Raw genomic sequence first — 19,052 nt, 5'->3', positions numbered from 1 at the left:
AGCCACCTGTAATTCCAGTTCCAGAGGCTCCAATGCCTTCTTTTGGCCTCTGAGGACATCAGACATGCATGCGGTTTGTACACAGACAAATATACAGATAACATACACATAAAATAAAAGTAAATTTTTGTTTTTTTTTTTGTTTTTCGAGACAGAGTTTCTCTGTGTAGCTTTGCGCCTTTCCTGAAGCTCACTCTGTAGTCCAGGCTGGCCTTGAACTCACAAAGATCCGCCTGCCTCTGCCTCCCGAGTGCTGGGATTAAAGGCGTGTGCCACCACCGCCTGGCTAGAGTAAATATTTTTTGAAGAGAGAGAAAACTTATTTGTTATGTATTTTGGACTACCCCTAAGTCCATCTTTACACTAAAGTCACCAATCTCCCCTGGCAACTGTGCCAGTAGCCCAATTATTGTCTTGAAACTTGGGGTCAGATTCTATCTCACTTTTGAAAGGTGCAAAGACTTTCAAGGTATTACTAAAGTACTGGATTACATTCATAACATTAAATAAACTACTATAATTTGACTTTTGCCTATCAATGAGAATGGATATTTACTTCATTAGGGGAAACAGTACCCTCTTGAATTCCTCTGCCAACCCTAGTGCCTCCTTAGAGACCACCACAGTTCAGAAGATGCTAACAACATTGCCTGCCAGAGCAAACCATTTTTACTCATGTTAAGAAATAGTTTTGATATGCTGGGTAGTGGTGGTGCACGACTTTAATCCCAGCACCCGGGAGGCAGAGCCAAGTGGATCTCTGTGAGTTCGAGACCAGCCTGGTGTACAGAGTGAGATCCAGGACAGGCACCAAAACTACACAGAGAAACTCTGTCTCGAAAGAGAGAGAGAGAGAGAGAGAGAGAGAGAGAGAGAGAGAGAGAGAGAGAGACAGAGACAGAGACAAAGACACAGAGAGACACAGAGATTCAGCATGACCAGCATGGCTGCTCAGTTCTCTCTTTGAGGAACCATAGACCTGCAACATTGAGGTTTGTGAGAAGGCTTGGAAAGGAGTGCCACTGCATGGGCTGCTGGGGCTGAAATGGTAGCCTAAGAAAGCTTTTTTTAAAACCACATGATCATCTCATTAGATGCTGAAAAAGCCTTTGACAAAATCCAACACCACTTCATGATAATGGTCTTAGAGAGATCAGGAATACAGGGAACATTCCTAAACATAATAAAGGCAATTTACAGCAAGCCAACAGCCACCATCAAATGGAGAGAAACTCAAAGCGATTCCACGAAAATCAGGAACAAGACAAGGCTGTCCACTCTTCCCATATCTATTCAATATAGTGCTCCAAGTTCTAACTAGAGCAATAAGACAACAAAAGGAGATCAAGGGGATACACATTGGAAAGGAAGATGTCAAACTTTCACTATTTGCAGATGATATGATAGTATACATAAGTGACCCCCAAAATTCTACCAGGGAACTCCTACAGCTGATAAACTCTGTAGCATGAATCTTAAAGGTACTTATTAATAAAATCAAACCTGAGGCCAGTTATTGGGGTGAATGCTGGAAGATCAGAGAAGCAGAACAAGCCACAGCTACCTCACCTCGCCAGTTGATCAGCCTCCTCAGCTGATCCTGTTTCCTCAGACTGGAAGCCTCTGAGTCCTCATCCAAAATGAATCTCAGCTGAACTGCTTTTTGAAAGTCTGAATGCTTAACCAACCTAGCTCCTGGTTTTCACACCTTATATACCTTTCTGCTTTGTACCCTCACTTCCTAGGATTAAAGGCTCACTTTCTGGGATTAAAGGCATGAGTCACCATGCTTGGCTGTATCCTTGAACACACAGAGATCCAGGTAGATCTCTGCCTCTGGAATACTAGGATTAAAGGCATGTGCTACCACTGCCTATCCTCTATGTTTAATATTGTGGCTGTTCTGTTCTCTGACCCCAGATAAGTTTATTAGCATGCACAATATTTTGGGGAACACAATACCACCACAAAACTCCTTCAGTAAAGTGGCAGGATACAAGATCAACTCAAAAAAATCAGTAGCCCTCCTATACACAAATGATAAAAGGGCTGAGAAAGAAGTCAGAGAAACATCACCCTTTACAATAGCCACAAATAATATAAAATACCTTGGGATAACACTAACTAAACAAGTGAAGGACCTTTTTGACAAGAACTTTAAATCTCTAAAGAAAGAAATTGAGGAAGATATCAGAAAAAGGAAGGATCTCCCATGCTCATGGATAGGTAGGATCAACAGAGTAAAAATGGCAATCTTACCAAAAGCAATCTACAGATTCAATGCAATCCCCATCAAAATCCCAACACAATTCTTCACAGACTTGGAAAGAAAAATACTCAACTTCATATGGAAAAACAAAAGACCCAAGATAGCTAAAAGAATCCTGTATAATAAAGCAACCTCTGGAGGCATCACCATCCCTAACATCAAGCTATACTATAGAGCTATAGTAATAAAAACAGCTTGGTACTGGTATAAAAACCGACATACAGATCAATGAAATCGAATTGAAGATCCTAACATTAACCGACACACATATATGAACACCTGATTTTTGACAAAGAACTATACAATGAAAAAAAGAAAGTATCTTCAACAAATGGTGCTGGCATAACTGGATATCAATATGTAAAAGATTACAAATAGATCCATATCTGTCACCATGCACAAAACTCAAGTCCAAGTGGATCAAAGACCTCAACATAAATCCAGTTACACTAAACTTAATAGAAGAGAAAGTAGGAAGTACACTTGAACGCATTGGCACCAGAGACCACTTCCTAAATATAACACCAGTAGCACAGACACTGAGCACAACAATTAATAAATGGGACCTCTTGAAACTGAGAAGCTTTTGTAGGGCAAAGGACATGGTCAATAAGACAAAAAGAGCCTACAGAATGGGAAAAGATCTTCACCAACCACATATCTGACAGAGGACTGATCTCCAAAGTATATAAAGAACTCAAGAAACTAGACATCAAAATACTAAACAATCCAATTAAAAAATGGGCTAAAGAGCTAAACAGAGAATTCTCAAAAGAAGAATCACAAATGGCTGAAAGACATTTAAAGAAATGCTCAACATCCTTAATCATCAGAGAAATGCAAATCAAAACGACTCTGAGATACCACCTTACACCTGTCCGAATGGCTAAGATCAAAAACACTAATGACAGTCTATGTTGGAGAGGATGTGGAGCAAAGGGAACACTCCTCCACTGTTGGTGGGAATGCAAACTTGTACAACCACTGTGGAAATCAGTATGGCAGTTTCTCAGAAAATTGGGAATCGATCTACAAGCAACAAAAATATTCCTAAACGAAGACTGAGGCAGGAGGAACTCAAGTTTGAAACCAGTCTGGGCTACATAGAACCTGTCTCAAAAAAAAAAATTAATAAAGCCCAGAGGTGGTGGCACATGCCTTTAGTCCCAGCACTCAGGAGGCAGATCTCTGAGTTTGAGGCTAGCCTAGTTTACAGAATAAGTTCCAGGACAGCCAAGGCTATACAGAGAAACTCTGTATCAAAAAGTCAAAAAAACAAAACAAAACAAAACAAAAACAAACAAACAAAAACCCACACTCTACATGCAGGCAAAACACTAATGCATGTAAAATAAAAATAAATAATACCACACTGACCAGAAAAAAAAATTCCTAAACAAATCCAACCAAATTAGCATATCCCACTTAGGGAGGAGAGAGAGATGATTGTACCTCACCAAAGACCACGTCCTATGTGCTTGACACAGTAACACGCCAACCTTTATCAGGACAGACTGGCACCTGGCCTGGGGGAGGCACTCTAATTAATTCCTTTGCTTTGATTTTCCACTTGTGTTTCTAAAGTCTAATGACTGTGAAATTGTCTTTAAAAAGTAGTAGTGTGCCACCTTGTGGATAAACAAAGAATGGCATGACTGTGGGGGTTTGTAAGAATTTTTCTTTCTTTTTTTTTGAAGCATAGATATTTATTTGTAACAAAGGAGTTTGTGTACAGTGTTGAAAATCTACAGGTTCTTGTTAAATTCATATTTGCACTTCACTCTTTTAAACAAATATTTATAATCATTATTTTATACATATATAGATATGTAAATACAACATCGAGTTCAGTGGTCCTTCAGCATTTTCCACTGAAATGTTTTTTTTTTTTAACATGAAAACAGGTTATAATTCCAAAGTCCAGGGTGATTTAAAACTGGAAAATATTTTCTCTGTAGAAAATAGCATGTAGTAAGAATTTCAAACTGATTCCACCTCCGCGCCCCCTCCACACCCCATTCTCCATCCCCACTGCACAAATAACCAGGAAGCATTTCTCTGGGAACACCAAACACACGAGGAAGCAAACACAAAGAACAGCGTGTGCTCAACCACCCCTTCGGCGCTCAGGTGAGAACTGAGGTAGCCACGTTACTCCGGAACTGAAGTATACCCCACTGAAGCTGCAGGATGACGAAATGGAGAACTGCGGACTTCTTCATATCAGACTTTAAGTCAGGACAGATGTCACCTTCAGGCCCTGCTTGACACTAGGATCTCCCAGAGAGATGACTAGTGTTCTGTGAGGGAGCATAAACTTCGGTTTACAGTCCACACAGGCAGATTATACAATTATTAATTAGTGCCTTTGACATCCAGCCCTCCCACACGAGAGGCGTATTTAACAACCTGCTACACAAGCATCTCACCACAGGTTTTTATGATGTGTAGTTGGTCGCAGACAGGGACCTTTTAGCTTCCCAGCATGGGTGACAGGGCCATCGCCAAAGGCTCCACATATGTCACGGATTCCCCACGACCTTCTGGGTCTAGCAGGTCCTAGGATCTCAGTCTCAGCTTCCTTTGTACAAGAGTCTCAGATCAGATTTAAAAAAAAAAAATCCATCTAGCCAGACATGGTGGTGCACACCTTTAGTCCCAGCACTTGGGAGGCAGAGACTGGCAGATGTCTGTGAGTTTGAGGCCAGTCTGTCTATGTAGCAAATTCTGGGTCAGCTAGAGCTACTCAGTGAGAACCTGTTTTGTTTGGGGGTTGGTTTTTTTGTTTGCTTGTTTGTTTTTTGTTCTTTCGAGACAGGGTTTCTCTGTGTAGTTTTGGTGCCTGTCCTGGATCTCACTCTGTAGACCAGGCTGGCCTTGAACTCAGACATCTGCCTGACTCTGCCTCCTGAGTGCTGGGAGAAAGGTGTGCGCCACCACTGCCTGGCCCCTGTTTTTTTTTTTTTGTTTGTTTTGTTTTTCTTTTTCAAGACAGGGTTTCTTTGTGTAGCAGAAAACTGGTTGTCCTGGAACTAGCTCTGTAGACCAGGCTGGCCTTGTACTCACAGAGATCTGCCTGCTTCTGTCTCTCAAATGCTGGGATTAAAGGTGTTTGCTACCACCACCTGGTAAGAGACCATGTCTTAAAAAAGAAGTAAAAAAAAATTGTGTGCTTCAAGAATTTACAAAAGCAGTTGATGCAAATTTCATTAAAATGTGTTATGAATGTAGTTTTCGTAGTTGTCTTAGTCACTCACTGTTCTGTTGCTGGGAAGAGATCCATAACCAAGGCAACTCTTGTATGTGCCTATGGGTTTGAATCCTTATTCAAACCACCACAACACTACCATTAAAATATATATACATATATATATTTCCTGTGATTGAACTGAGTGTCTGTTGAGGGAAATCAGAATAAGTAACTATACTTCTTTGACATAAAAATTGTTTGAGATGGGCTAGATCCTGTAACTCCAGCTTCAGAGGACCTGACGCCTCTGGCATCCACAGGCACCGACATTCATGAACACACACCTACATATACACAGATACAACGCATATACACAATTAAAAAATGAATTCTTAAAAAAAATCACCTGAGCTAAGAGCAAGCTCTGTCTGCCTCCATCAAGAATCAGGGCATAGACTTACAATGACAAAGGTGCCCTCCTCTTCACTCTACCAGGAAGTTAACCCTGAAGATGCCAGTCCAGACATGGACCCGGAGGAAGCTCCGCAGACTAGCTTTACCAACAGGCTGTGGTGTTCGTCTACGTCCCCATGATTTCCCACCCTAGAGACCCGACACCCCTTTCCCCACCTGACCTGGCGCTGCATGCCCCTCATCTCAGCACCCCGATGAGACAGAGGCAAGGACCTGGAGTCTGAAAACAGCCTGGGCTGCAGAGCAAAAGCTTGTCTCAGAACAACGAAAAAGACGACAACAACAACAAGTCCCCCCCAAGTCCTTCCCTTTGGCCTGTCCTTCTCCTGAACAGTTATTGTTGTCTGGTGAATGTTGGTTATGCACCGGTGCTGCTCATGGCTGGCTGCCTCCTGCGGTGGCCATGCCAGTGGAGGAGAGTGCTGGTCGGAAGAATCACAAGCCATGGTTACCTTTTTAGAGCTTTATTGGGGGAGGGAGAGAGGGAGGGAGGGAGGGAGAGGACAGACGGAAGGAAAGGAAGGAAATAGAGCGGAAAGAGAAAGGGATGCACAGAGGGCCCGCCCGCTTTTTAGGCTGGGATGCCGTCACAGGCTGGTGACGTAATTAAGGACAGAATCCTTACAGTGAAGATCGGCATCAGCTGGTGAGCTCAGTCGCCTCTCTGGAAATGACTCCTTCCCTGGGATCCCCTGTCCGTGTAGGGTGTGTACATCGGTGAGCCTCCATCACAGTGTTCACGTTAATGTGCTCTCACTGAGTCAATCTGCACTGCCCAAAGTAAATCCTGTAACTTTGAACCTCAAAATATATTTACATAATACAATAAAACATTTTGTGTTTTTTGATACTAAGGCTTCTTGGAGGATTTTATGTCTGCTGTCAAAGGCAGCATTTTCTAGGTGTGCTCTCAAAGGCTAGCCTGCATCATGAGATTCTTCCATCACAGCCTCCTATGTTCTAGGAGTACAGCCACGTGCCACCACATCTGACTTAACTGCTGAACTTTCTGGAAAAAGTCTGTTTAGTTTTATAAATTGCCAAGAGCCTTTGGAACCGGCTACCCCATTTTGTATTGCCATCAGCAATGGGTGAGAGAGAGAACCTTCCATTCACATCCTGGTAGTCAATATTATCAGCATGTTGGAGATTAGCCATTTCGATGGGTGTATAGTGTTGTCTCCTTATCTTTTTATTTGTTTATTTATTTTTGAGACAAGTTCTCGCCATGTAGCCTTGGCTAACCTGGAACTCTCTACGTAGATCAGGCTGGCCCCAAACCCTGAGTGCTGGAGTTAAAAGCATGCACAGTTCAGCCCGGCCTAGATTTTTTCCTATTTTTTAAAAATTGGTATGCTTTTTTCTTAATATGAAAACATTCTTTAGATTAATTTGAAATTGTTCATTGATGGTGATAGATTCACAACATGCCCCCACGGTTGGGCATGTCCGGCGGACCTAGACACTTCCGCCTAGCCAGTTACAGGTCAAAATAGCCATTTCCCGGTCAAAATGTCTCTTGTGACCAGGACCCCATGGCTTTGCATGGTTGTGTAAAGCGCGCAGCACAACCATGTGATCTATGCTCATGCGTGGAGTAGCCACATGAGCCTGTGTACGCATACGCGACCCAGCCTTTATAAGCTGGCGCCATATTCCAGGCTTCCCTCTTTATGCACGTGTCTTTCCGCAGGCCTGTCTCTCTCTCTCTCTCTCTTATCTGAATAAAACTCTTGTTAGTGGATTCTGTCGTGTTTCGTGACATTTCCTTGCAGGGTAAGAGCGCCCCCAAATAACTAACAGATAGTACCTTTCCTTCATCTACTATCCTTCCCTTCACTTCCCGGTTAACTGTTACTGTGACCTTTCTTCCTGAAGAGACAACTCAGTCAGAGGAGGGTATCCTTCTCCGCAGGCAGAGGCCAGCTGGGTGCTGCAAGTCTAATTCAGAAGGGGAAATAGGAATATTTGGGATATTTTCGTGTTTCAAAGCACTAAACTTGACAACATGACAAACATATTCTCTCTCCCAACTCTGGATTTGCAAAAGAGATGGTAACCAAGGAGGCTCAGTCATGTATCTCTTGAACCAAATGCCGTGGAACACTATTAATGAGTGTGAAAAATAATAAATCACATGACCTACACATCTGAGTACCTGCGAGCATTCCCTCTCCCTGCCCCCATTTTGAAGTGACATTGATGGATTCAGATTTGATTTTTACCTAAAGCATTGAACACACTTAGAACCCTGAAGGGCAACTTCATTCTTGAGTAAAAGGGAGCCTTGGAAGGCTACCTAGATGCGATGGAAAGGTTCATAATTTTTTTTTTTTTCTGAGACAGGGTTTCTCTGTGTAACAGTCTGTCCTGGCTGTCCTGGCTCTCACTTTGTAGACCAGGCTGGCCTTGAACTCACAGAGTTCCACCTGCCTCTGCCTCCCAAGTGCTGGGATTAAAGGCATGTGCTACCACCACCCAGCATAATTTTCTCTTCCATACCTACATTAATATACAGTAACTCTCCATAGGAACACATGTCAATAGCAACTTGAAAATGGACCTTGCTGGGTGTGGTGGCACATGCCATTAATTTCAGCATTTGGTGGGTAGAGGCAGGCAGACCTCTATGAGTTCAAGGCCAGTTTGGTCTAAATAACAAGTTCAGGTCAGTCAGAGCTACACAGCCAAAAACTTGCCTTAGAAAGAAAAGGGGGGGGGGGGGCAAAGGTGAGGGGTGGAGGAGTGGAGGACTTGACGGTTTCCTCTTAGAAATTCTCAGACTTGCTTTCTTTTTAAATTTCAATGAATGCTTTCTCCAACGATGATGTAATGATTAGATGAGATAGTATGGTACATACTTAGCATTATATATTTTCTTTCTTTTTCTCTTCCAAAGCAGGGTTTCTCTGCATAGCCCTGGCTGTCCAGGCACTCTGTAGACCAGGCTAGCCTTGAGCTCAGAGATTCACCTGCCTCTGCCTCCGAAGTGCTGGGACTAAAGGCATGGGCCATCACACCCTATTTTATTTTTTAAAAATAAGCCCGGCGGTGGTGGTGGTGCTTGCCTTTAATCCCAGCACTTGGGAGGTAGTTTCATACATCAGCTATTCAAGGTCACAGGGTCTGTATTCAAATTCTGGATTATCCAGGGCTACAATGATAAACTCAGAGTCAGTCTTTTAAACTTTTCTGAAGACTTCTATTAGACTGTTTACTGTGTCAGCTTCCCATGCGGCCTGGGGTTAGAGTTAGTTTCCTTAATTCCCTAGCACCTTGCAATGTGCTTTGATCTTTCCACAAATACTTGTTTTAGGCTGGTCCGAAGGTAGTGAGTTTTCTCAATTGATGGTCACAATTAGTTACAAATACTTGTTTTGTGTTAGTATACCAGCGTCAAGGAAATGAAACTTTACTAAAAAAAGTCATCTTTGTACCAATATAGAGAAAAACATTCTTAACATCAGCTAAACATTCTCAGAGTTACATACAAGTAAGGGAAAAGAAAGCAGATGCAAAGACCGGGCAGAATTTTATACAAATTTGTGGCAGAAAAATAGAACAACTGAAACTATTCTGTGAGCAACGCTTATTTCAGCATAGCCCAGTCTGAAAAAGCTGAAAAAGCAGCAATTAGAGGCTGGGCGACGGGCAAGGGCGGGGCCACAACAGCGTGGGCGGAGCCTCAACTTCAGGGGCTGGACCAGGGACGAAGGGCTAGCGGCTGGGGCGGGGCCACGACGACGCTGGGAGGGGCGAGTGCGCTGGGCGGGGCCTAAGCCACAGGGGCTGGACCAGGGAGGAGAGGGGGCGCGGCCACAACGAAGCGGGGCGGGGCGGGGCGGGGCGAGGACTCGGGGCGGGGCCGCAGCGGCGGGGGCGGGGCTACCGCGGGGGAGCTACGGAAGCCGGCCAGGTTCGTCGCCTGGGCCGCAGACTTGTGCGTTCACCGCGGTTGTCGTAGTTCCGGCTGAGCGTTCGCCGAATTCTGGCGGCTGGAGGCTGCTCTGCCGGCAGGCAACGGTAAGCGGTGGGTGTCCCGCTCCGCCAGCCCAGCTCCTGCGGGGTCCCCGGCTGGCCCGGGCCCGGGTGCCGCACTCACGGCGGCTCCGCCGCAGGCGCGGAGCGAGCAGCAGCCCGCATCCTCCGAGGTCGGCGTCATGAGGAGCCTGCCGTTCTTCTGCCGCGGTCAGGTGGTGCGCGGCTTCGGCCGCGGCTCCAAGCAGCTGGGCATCCCCACAGGTGAGCGCGTCGCGGGGCCGTGGAGCTCCGGGCCGTGGAGCTCCGGGCCGTGGGGCAGGGGGTCGGGTAGCCGCACTCCTGCCACTGAAAGCCGAGCTTGCGGAGCCCGGTCCGGGAAGGTACTGCAGGTTGGATTGGCCGAACTCTCAAGCTGTTGAAAGTTCTATTCTCTTCAGATGTTACTGTGTAGTGATCAATGACAACACGGGTAGTTCTACGAGAGCCAACGTTTATTTGGTCTGACTACGTAAGTTTTAGTAGTCAAGACTTGACTGCCCGTCCTTAAAAGATGACACCTGGGCTGTTTCTTGACCCATTGAATCAATCTTTGAATTTGAGATTTGGGTTTGTGTATTTTGAAGCTAAGAATCTTTTGAAGTGACTCAGCCTGCTTAGCGTTACTAGGTAAGAGCGGGGGCTTTCTGTTTGTTTTAATTCTAACAGACCGGGGTTTCCCAGGCTGCCGCCTACTTCACGAGCTCAGGAGAGTTCTCCTAGCCTCCTGAGTGGGACTAGAGATATGGGTAATCTTGGGTAATCTCCGATGAACCTCCCCGTTTATCCGTTTATTTTATCTCTTTCTTTCCACTTGGACATTTTCATGTAGGTTTGTTTGTTTGGTGTTTTTTGGTTTTTTGAGATAGGGTTTCTTTGTGTAGTTTTGGTGCCTATCCTGGATCTCGCTCTGTAGGCCAGGCTGGCCTCGAATTCAGAGATCTGCCTGGCTCTGCCTCCTGAGTGCTGGGATTAAAGGCGTGCGCCACCACCGCCTGGCTCGGTTTCTTTCTTTTTTCTTTTTTTTTTTTTTTTTGAGATAGTCAGTCATACACTTGCCTTGTGTCTCATTCCTAACCTGTGCGTCTGAAGAGAAAAAAATCCAAGCCAGAATATGGAGGGTTGGATTGGGAGTCTTAGAAAAGATCCTGGAAGTCAGAGTGTAAAGATTCAGACTAACCTTTTAATGTGATTTTAATCAATAGTTAATATGAAAATTGTAACTGAGTATCTTTTTACTTCTGTTTAGCCAATTTTCCTGAACAAGTAGTAGACAATCTTCCAGCTGATGTGTCCACTGGCATTTATTATGGTTGGGCCAGTGTCGGGAGTGGAGATGTCCATAAAATGGTGGTGAGCATAGGATGGAACCCATACTACAAGAATGTGAAAAAGTCCATGGTAAGAGTCACATTTTGCTCTGTTAAATGCACACAGAATTCCTCAGCATACTTGAAGGGTTTAGAGTAAAGTATCAGACATGGTGATACTTTACCCCTCAGGTTGAGACTGACGGGTCATGAGTTCAAGAAAGCCTGGGTGACTGGGTGTGGTGTCACACACCTTTAATCGAAGCTCTTGGGAGGTGGAGGGAGGCGGATCTCTGAGTTCAAGGCAGACAGACTGGCCTATGTAGTGAATTCCAGGGAGCTAAGACTACATAGAGACCCTGTCTCAAAACAACAACAAAACAAAAAGATCGGCCTGGACTGGATGCTGTCCTACATTTCCACTTCATTCCTACTTCACCCCAAGCATTTATTTACTTTTATTTAAGTGGATATTTTATTTTTCTACATGTTTTTGTTCTCTGTTACCTTTGAACAAAGTGAGTCTCCCCATACAGGTATAAAGTTGGATCAGGTTTTTGTAATAATTCTCTACTAACCTCTCTGCTTTTTGGTTGACATGTGTAATCCATTTAAATTAAATATCTTATTTTTAATTCTGTGTCTGTGTCTGTATGGATACGCACATGGACCAGGTTCCCATGGAGGCCAGAAAAGGAAGTTGGATCCATGCAGCTGGCCAACGCTGGTGCTGGGAACCAAACTCAGGTCCTTACATGCTCTTAACTGCTGAGCTGTGACCCCAGCCCTCCATTAAAAATTGAAAGTAACTGCTGCAACCACACTATTGGACATTCCTATAATCCTAACACTTAGACACTGATGCAGGAGGATGACAAATATAGCCTGGATTTTTTTTGAGACCCTATCTCAAAAAAAAGTAATTTCTGGTAAGGAAGGATTTCCATTGTAATGCTCTTTGTTTTCAGTATGTTCTGTAAGTGGGCATTTCTTTTCTCTCAATATTACCTGTTTTATTAGGCCATTTTCTTTTCGAAACAGGAAAACTAGTCTTCCTGCTCAGCCTTCCTAGTGCTGGATGACAGATGTGGGCTATCACAGTGTTTTTGTAATTGTTCATGAATTTATATTTACCAGAAATAAAAATGAAGTATTACTGGTTTTTGAGACAGGGTCTTGCTGTGTAAACCTACCTGGCCTGGAACTCCGAGATTCAGCCAACAGCCCCTGCCTCTCTAGTGCTGGGATTAAGGCATGCGCAATCACGCCCAGCTGTTTTGTTTAAGACGGGGTCTTCCTGTGTAGCCCAGATTGGTCTGGAACTCACCAGATAGCCCAGGACCCCAAAATACTCATGCCTCGGCCTTCTAAGTGTTAAGATTACAGGTGTGGGCCATAAAACAGGCTTACAAGTGAGATTCTTTAAAAAGCATTTCATAAAATTGGTCTTTGCCACAGTATTTTATTCAGAGTTTGCTTGCTTGATTGCCTTTAGACAATTGCTTACTGAGTGTGTTTTAACTTCATTCCTGTTCTCTCTCTCTTTGTTTAAACGTCCCTGGGAATCATATCCAAGGCCATAACATACTAGGCCAGTGTTCTGCTTAGCTACCCTCCTAGCCTCTCTCTCTAAAATCACCTTGAGGGTATAGTCCTTTTCTTTTTTTCTTTCTGCCCTACTTTTCCCCACAGCTTACATACTTGTTGGATTTGGGTTAATCTTTTGTAGATCAAATGAAAAAATAGTGGAAGAATTTTATTTTGAGGCACAGTCTTGCTATGTAACCCTGGCTGACCTTGAACTCACAAGCCATCCTCTGTCTCTGACTCCTGAGTGCCAGGGTGCTAGGCCTGTGCCAGCATGCTGAATTTTTAACTCTGAGGAGTAATAAGAGAGAAGTGTGTCACCAAGAATCACAGAGCTAAGTGCTGATGTAATAGATCAGTGGTTCTCAACCTTGCTAATACTGCAACCTTTTGATACAGTTCCCCATGCTGTGGTGACCCCAACCATAAAATTATTTTCGTTGCTGCTTTGTAGCTGTAATTTCTCTACTCTTATGAATCATAATGTAAATATTTTTGGAGATAGAAGGTTGCCAAGGGGGTTTCAACCTACAGGTTGAGAACTGCTTTTATAGACAGTAATGACCTTGAACTCCCTATGGGTTTGGGCTGTGCTGATTTTTTGGTGGGGTGATAATTGTTGGAGAGATAAGAATTGATAAGAGGACACGCACATGCTTTTCTTTTCTTGGGGAGTAAAAGGAACAGGGAGGAGAGGCTGTAAGCATTATCAAGCCGTTTCTGGATTGCCTAGAATTCTGATAGGAAAAACTCAGTTACCCACTCTCAAGATGCTCATGCAGTTCAGGACAGGCTGTTTATTTGTAATATTGTTACTTACCAGTAACAGCCATCCATGAAAGTCTTTTGCCCTAATAAAATAGTGTTGTCCTATTAATTTTAGTATAGCCCAGGTCATCACTTTCTTCTATAGCTAGTGTTTTTAATAATCTCAGTGGAGAGCAAACTCAGGTCTTCTAGATTGGTGCCAACCACCTTTACCCGCTAAGCCGTCACAACACTTGCCGCACCTGTTTTTGAGAGAGGCTCTCTGTCGCTTAGTGTGATCTGACTCAGTAATGTTGCGTCATCGCTGGAGTGCTGGAATTAGCAGGAGCCATTGCCTGTCCTTGAGCCCTTACCCCGATGTCTGAATTTCCATAGCATTGGCCTATGTACCTCTTCCCCTACTGAGCCTGAGACCCTGCCCATGTCTCACAAGTCCTCACCGCTGAGCTGTATCCCATGCCCCGCCCCGCCCCGCCCCCTTTTTGTTTTATTTGGGATGGCTTCACTAAGTTGCCCAGGCTGGCCTTGCATTTGCTCTGTACCCCAGGCAGGCAAGATCCTCACGTCACAGCCTCCCCAGGAAGCTGGAATTACAGGCCTGCACCACTTGTTTCTCCAGCTCTGTTTCCAGGATTTTCTCCAATGCTTTTGGTGTTACCATATCAACTGTGAGAATAGCTCATTAGTTTTTCTGTTGCTCTTATTTTTAAGAGTCTTTTTGAAATGTGGATATAAAAGAGAATGTGTGCCAAGTCCTTCTCTCTAAATTGGGGAAACAGTGCAGCAGCTGAGGCTCCTCCGTTAGCTATCTCAGGCTCTGAGCAGCCTGGAGTCACAGGCTTGCAATCTCAGTCCCCAGGAGGCAGAACCCAGAGGAGCTCACAGCTACCCTGGGCTGTAGCCAAGACTGCCTGGAAAGAGAGAACAGCATGGTAGTGGAGGGCTTACCCAGTGAATGAAAGGCTGCAGGTTTGATCCCCAACAGGGGAAGGGAAAAGAGGACCATGCCTGGAGAAAAAGAGGTTGAGCTGTAGGTTTTTATTTTTTAAAACTGGGTTTTCTCTGGGTGGAGGTGGGGCACGCCTTTAATCCCAGCACTGTGAGGCAGAGGGAGGTGGATCTATGTGAGTTCGAGGCCAGCCAGAGCTGTAACAGAGAAACTGTGTCTTGAAAAAACAACAAAAATTTATTTACTTATTGTTTTTTGTTTGTTTTGTTTTGTTTTGTTTTGTTTTTTTGGAGACAGGGTTTTTCTGTGTAGCCCTGGCTGTCCTGGAACTCTGTATGTAGATCAGGCTGGCTCATACTCAGATTCACATGCCTCTGTCTCCCAAGTGCTGGGATTAAAGGCATGACCACCACTGCCTGACTAAGTTCATTTATTTTATTTTATGCATATAAATGTTTTGCCTGCATGTATATAAGTGCACTGCGTACATGCCTGGTGTCAGAGGAGGCCAGAAGAGGAAGTTGGATCTCCTGGAAATTGAGTTACATACAGTTATGAGCCATCCTCTGGATCCTAGGAGTCAAGCCTAGGTCCTCTGGAAGAGGAGCTCCTGCTTTTAGCTGGTTGTTGAGCCATCTCTACAGCGCCACCCCCCACCCCACACACCATGGTAATCTTTTCAACACTTTTTGTTTGTAGGAAACCCACATCATACATACCTTCAAAGAGGACTTCTATGGAGAAATTCTCAACGTGGCCATTGTTGGCTACCTCAGACCAGAGAAGAACTTTGATTCTTTAGGTAAGAATTTATAATAATCTTCACTACTCTTATGGCTGCTACTACGTGGTCATGATGACAGGACATATATTTGAGCATTTAATGCATGTTATGCACTATTATAAGTATCATATGCAAGTTAATCCCTTTGTCACCCACAGTAGCCATATGATGTGTTGCTATGCCCATCTCATTGATAAGGAAATTGATACACAGAGATTAGGTAGTTTGCCTTAGTCTGTTTTCTGTTGGTCTGACTGAGTACCAGCTGTTTATTTGGTGCATAGTTCTGGAAGCTGGAGTCAGGAGTGGCACAGGCATGTGGGCAGTATCTGGTGAGGGCCTTCTTACTGCCTCAGTGGGTGGGCATTGCAGGGTGGGACAGAAGAGGGCTAGGAAGAGCTCGTTCTTCTGTCACAGCCACTCCCTGGGTGTGTCCCTGGGTACTCCTGAATCCATTCAGCCCCCAAGGCCCAGTCACTTTCCAGCGTTTCCACTTCCAAATACTTTTAGCCTTGGGGACTGTTTAGTACATGAATTACAAGGCATACCCAAGTCATAGCAGTTAGCTAGCAAATGATGACACCTGGCATCTGAGCCTGCAAGACTGGCCGGGCAGTAGGTGCTGGAAGTGTAAGAAAGAGTAATTAGGGGGTTGGAGAGATGGGTCAGAGGTTAAGAACACTTCCAGAGGACCGAGGTTCAATTCCCAGCACCCACATGGCAGGTCACAACTGTCTGTAACTCCAAGATCTGACACCTTCACACAGACATACATACAGGCAAAACACCAATACACATAAAATAACAATAAATATTAAAAACAAAAAGAAAGAAACAGTAATTAGGAGATTTGCTTCCAGTGTCACCGAGTGCCTGTTGGTGTAGAGAGAAGCTCACCCTGTGATGGGAAGGGTTTCTTTCCAAGAGGACACTTTATGTTGCACGGACTTTCCTAGAGAAAGACAGGGTACTGATATTGGTTGAGCCCCTGTCACTTGCCAGGGCTGTGGGGAAGGGTGGCTAGCCTGTGCATTTGGGGGAGGGGCTGAGCCAGAGTAGTCACATGTATTACTAGCAGTTTTTCTTTTTTTCTTCCAGAGTCACTCATTTCAGCGATTCAAGGTGATATTGAAGAAGCTAAAAAGCAACTGGATTTACCAGAACATTTGAAACTCAAAGATGACAATTTCTTCAAAGTTTCTAAAGGCAAAATTATGAATGGCCACTGATGAAAAGAACCTTATCTGTCCACTCACTGTGGTGTCTCTAGCTTGTGATACAGTCTCACCTTCATCATATTTTAAATCGAACCTTTGTCTGTAGCTATCAAGTGTTCTTCAGCTATTAGCTCCATCATGTTATGTAGTACTGAAAGATTCATTCAAAAATCAAGACTTTTTAAATGTAAAATGTTGATTACAATGTAGCACTAGAAAGCTAGTGTCTTATAGTGGAAATAAAGTCTGAGTGTCACTGGGGGAGTGAAGACTGGCTGCGGTTCTCGTAACCATGTGTGCTGGCGCTGCTGAATGAATGAATGGGGCTTCTTTTCCCAGGAAATCCAACACGGAACTTACCCGGGGAGGAAAGTCTACAGTGTATTTTTATTATTTTGTGTATTATTATATTTTTACAGACCTACAGACTTGTGAGCTTTGAGTCACTTCATTTGAGTGTCCCAGTGCCTGTGTAGAGCTGCTTCAGCTTGAAGTGGCCTGATTGTCCCACATCAGGGCGTTCGCTTTTCTACACAGTACTGAAGACTGCACAGGGCCTCATAGGCAGGAACAACACTGAATTAGACTCCAGCCCCCTTTTCTCTTTAAGTCATACAATGACTTGCTTTTGTGTTGTTAAAATGTCTTTTTAAAGAGTAGATGGCCTTGCTCTTTAAGGTTTTTTTTTTTGTTGTTGTTGTTGTTTTTTCTGACTTCGGTTCATTTTTTCCCCCATAAGTGATTGATGTTATTCGCATTTGGAATATCCTACAGCCGTGTGCTTCAGAGATTGCTTGTATGTGTACACCATTCCATTCATTACTGTGTGAATGGTGGTCAGGTGCATATATGCATTGCATTTTTAGGAGAAAACCCAACTTCATTTGTAGGCTTCCTTGGGATTGAAATGAACACAACCGTGTGTGTGTGTAAAATTTTCTCTCCTTTTGAGACAGGCTTCCATTATGTAGCTCTGGCTGACTTCAGACGACTCCTAGAGATCCACCTCTCTCTGTACTGGGATTAAAGGAATGCACCACAAAGCTTGGTTGTAACAGTTTCCTAAAAGAACACAAAATATTTGTCTTCTCCTTAGGGTAACTAATAATTAAATGATGATGTACAAGTATTTTTTTTACAAAGTGTAGTCCTATGTTTTCAAAGAAAATTATGTCTGTGTAGCTCTGTATGAACAGCTACTTAAGTATAATTTAATGCTCACCTAAAGAGTCCTTGTAGTTTCAGAAATGGAGGAGGTTTAGCTAAATATCTTCATATCTCCCAGTTTCCCTCTTACTCTAACTTGTGGTGGCTTGAGTTCTTTAAAGTTGGATTACAGATCACTTTGTGCCCATCAGCACATTGAATCATTGTTTGCTATATGGCAACAGTTTTGCTGGTGGGAAGGGTACACATTAAAGTATGAAGGCAATCACCACACACATGTGGCGCATGCATGTGGGTTGTGGTGAGAGATGGAACTCACTCAGCCTTAGGAATACTAGGCAAGTGCTCTACCACTGAGCTACATCCCTAGCCTTGAAAATAGAATTTTGGATGTTGGAAATTCTATACTTAAAAGAAGCCTTAATTATCAGTGGATTTATGAAGCAAAGTGAAAAACTAACATGGAAAGTACAAGAGTACATCTGTGATTTTTTTGTAATACTAGCTCGCTGTTATGTTTCATAAGTGTATGACAGTTCATTGCTAATGTCATCTCACATTTTGTTAAACAGTCGTTGCTTTGGAATTGTACAGTGTGTGGTTTAGAGATTAGTCAATTCTCTGGACTTCTGTATTGTTGATGTGTTATAAGAAATTCTAGTACCATTTGGATTAGTCTGAACGTTTTTAGGCCTTGGAATAAATTTTGACTACGTGTCACTTTTTTCCTCTTTCTCAGCTTCAGTCTTACCTGTTTCAAATTTACTGGCTGGTTGTTACTTTAAGATGTGTTTATTGATCCTAAGTAGATCAAGTAGTGGTGCCTACATGACTGAGAGCCTGGCCTTCAAGCCCCACCTCCCAGTCCCTTTCCCCCAGCCCCGTCAATCCCCCCCCTCCCCTTTTTTCTTGAGACAACCCCTGATTGGCCTTGAATGTACAGAGATCTGCCTGTCTCTACTTTCTGAGTGCTGGGATTAAAATGTGCATCAAACCTGGCCAAGATTCCCCCTCCCCTTTAATGCCTGTAGCATTAGGAGTTAAAAGAACCAGAAAAGTTTAAATCTGACTCCCTCTGTAATCCTCAGACAGTTCTGTAACATGGTTTGTGCCACCAACCACACATTGATGTGAGGCATTCTTGCCTGTTCACTACATACAAATCCATTTCAGCACTCAACTCTTCTGGGATGGCTTAGCAGCTTGTCACTTATGTAACAAGGATGTGGAAGGACCAGTAGCTTGCAAGTTAAGAGGACAGTTTTGCTTTCCTGATGAAATTTTTGTTGTTTTCCTATTCCCCCTTTACTTGGAGCAGAT

At 43.8% G+C, this 19,052-nt stretch overlaps 1 protein-coding gene across 1 annotated transcript; it reads left to right on the top strand.

Moving 5' to 3' along the window:
• The first annotated feature begins 9,833 nt into the window (after nt 1–9,833).
• On the top strand, nt 9,834–18,465 carry Rfk (riboflavin kinase). The gene is made up of 4 exons (XM_052712479.1): nt 9,834–10,175; nt 11,200–11,351; nt 15,264–15,366; nt 16,447–18,465. The coding sequence occupies exons 1-4, from the start codon at nt 10,094–10,096 to the stop codon at nt 16,575–16,577; spliced, it is 468 nt and encodes a 155-aa protein (XP_052568439.1). The 5' UTR covers nt 9,834–10,093; the 3' UTR covers nt 16,578–18,465.
• The last annotated feature ends 587 nt before the right edge of the window (nt 18,466–19,052 follow it).

The sequence above is a fragment of the Peromyscus californicus genome, unplaced genomic scaffold (genome assembly GCF_007827085.1).
Source record: "Peromyscus californicus insignis strain IS unplaced genomic scaffold, ASM782708v3 Scaffold_4__1_contigs__length_199733344, whole genome shotgun sequence".
In the NCBI taxonomy this organism is placed as follows: Eukaryota; Metazoa; Chordata; class Mammalia; order Rodentia; family Cricetidae; genus Peromyscus; species Peromyscus californicus.
The sequence above is the reverse complement of the archived record's forward strand: the minus strand, read 5'-3'. Positions and strand labels throughout refer to the sequence as shown.

What these genes read in the sequence shown, in the direction of transcription:
- Rfk (XM_052712479.1), top strand. Translation starts at nt 10,094, where the DNA reads ATGAGGAGCCTGCCGTTCTTCTGCCGCGGTCAGGTGGTGCGCGGCTTC. An exon ending in GCAGCTGGGCATCCCCACAG is followed by an intron (nt 10,176 to 11,199) that starts GTGAGCGCGTCG and finishes ACTTCTGTTTAG; the next exon opens with CCAATTTTCCTGAACAAGTA. An exon ending in GAAGAACTTTGATTCTTTAG is followed by an intron (nt 15,367 to 16,446) that starts GTAAGAATTTAT and finishes TTTTTCTTCCAG; the next exon opens with AGTCACTCATTTCAGCGATT.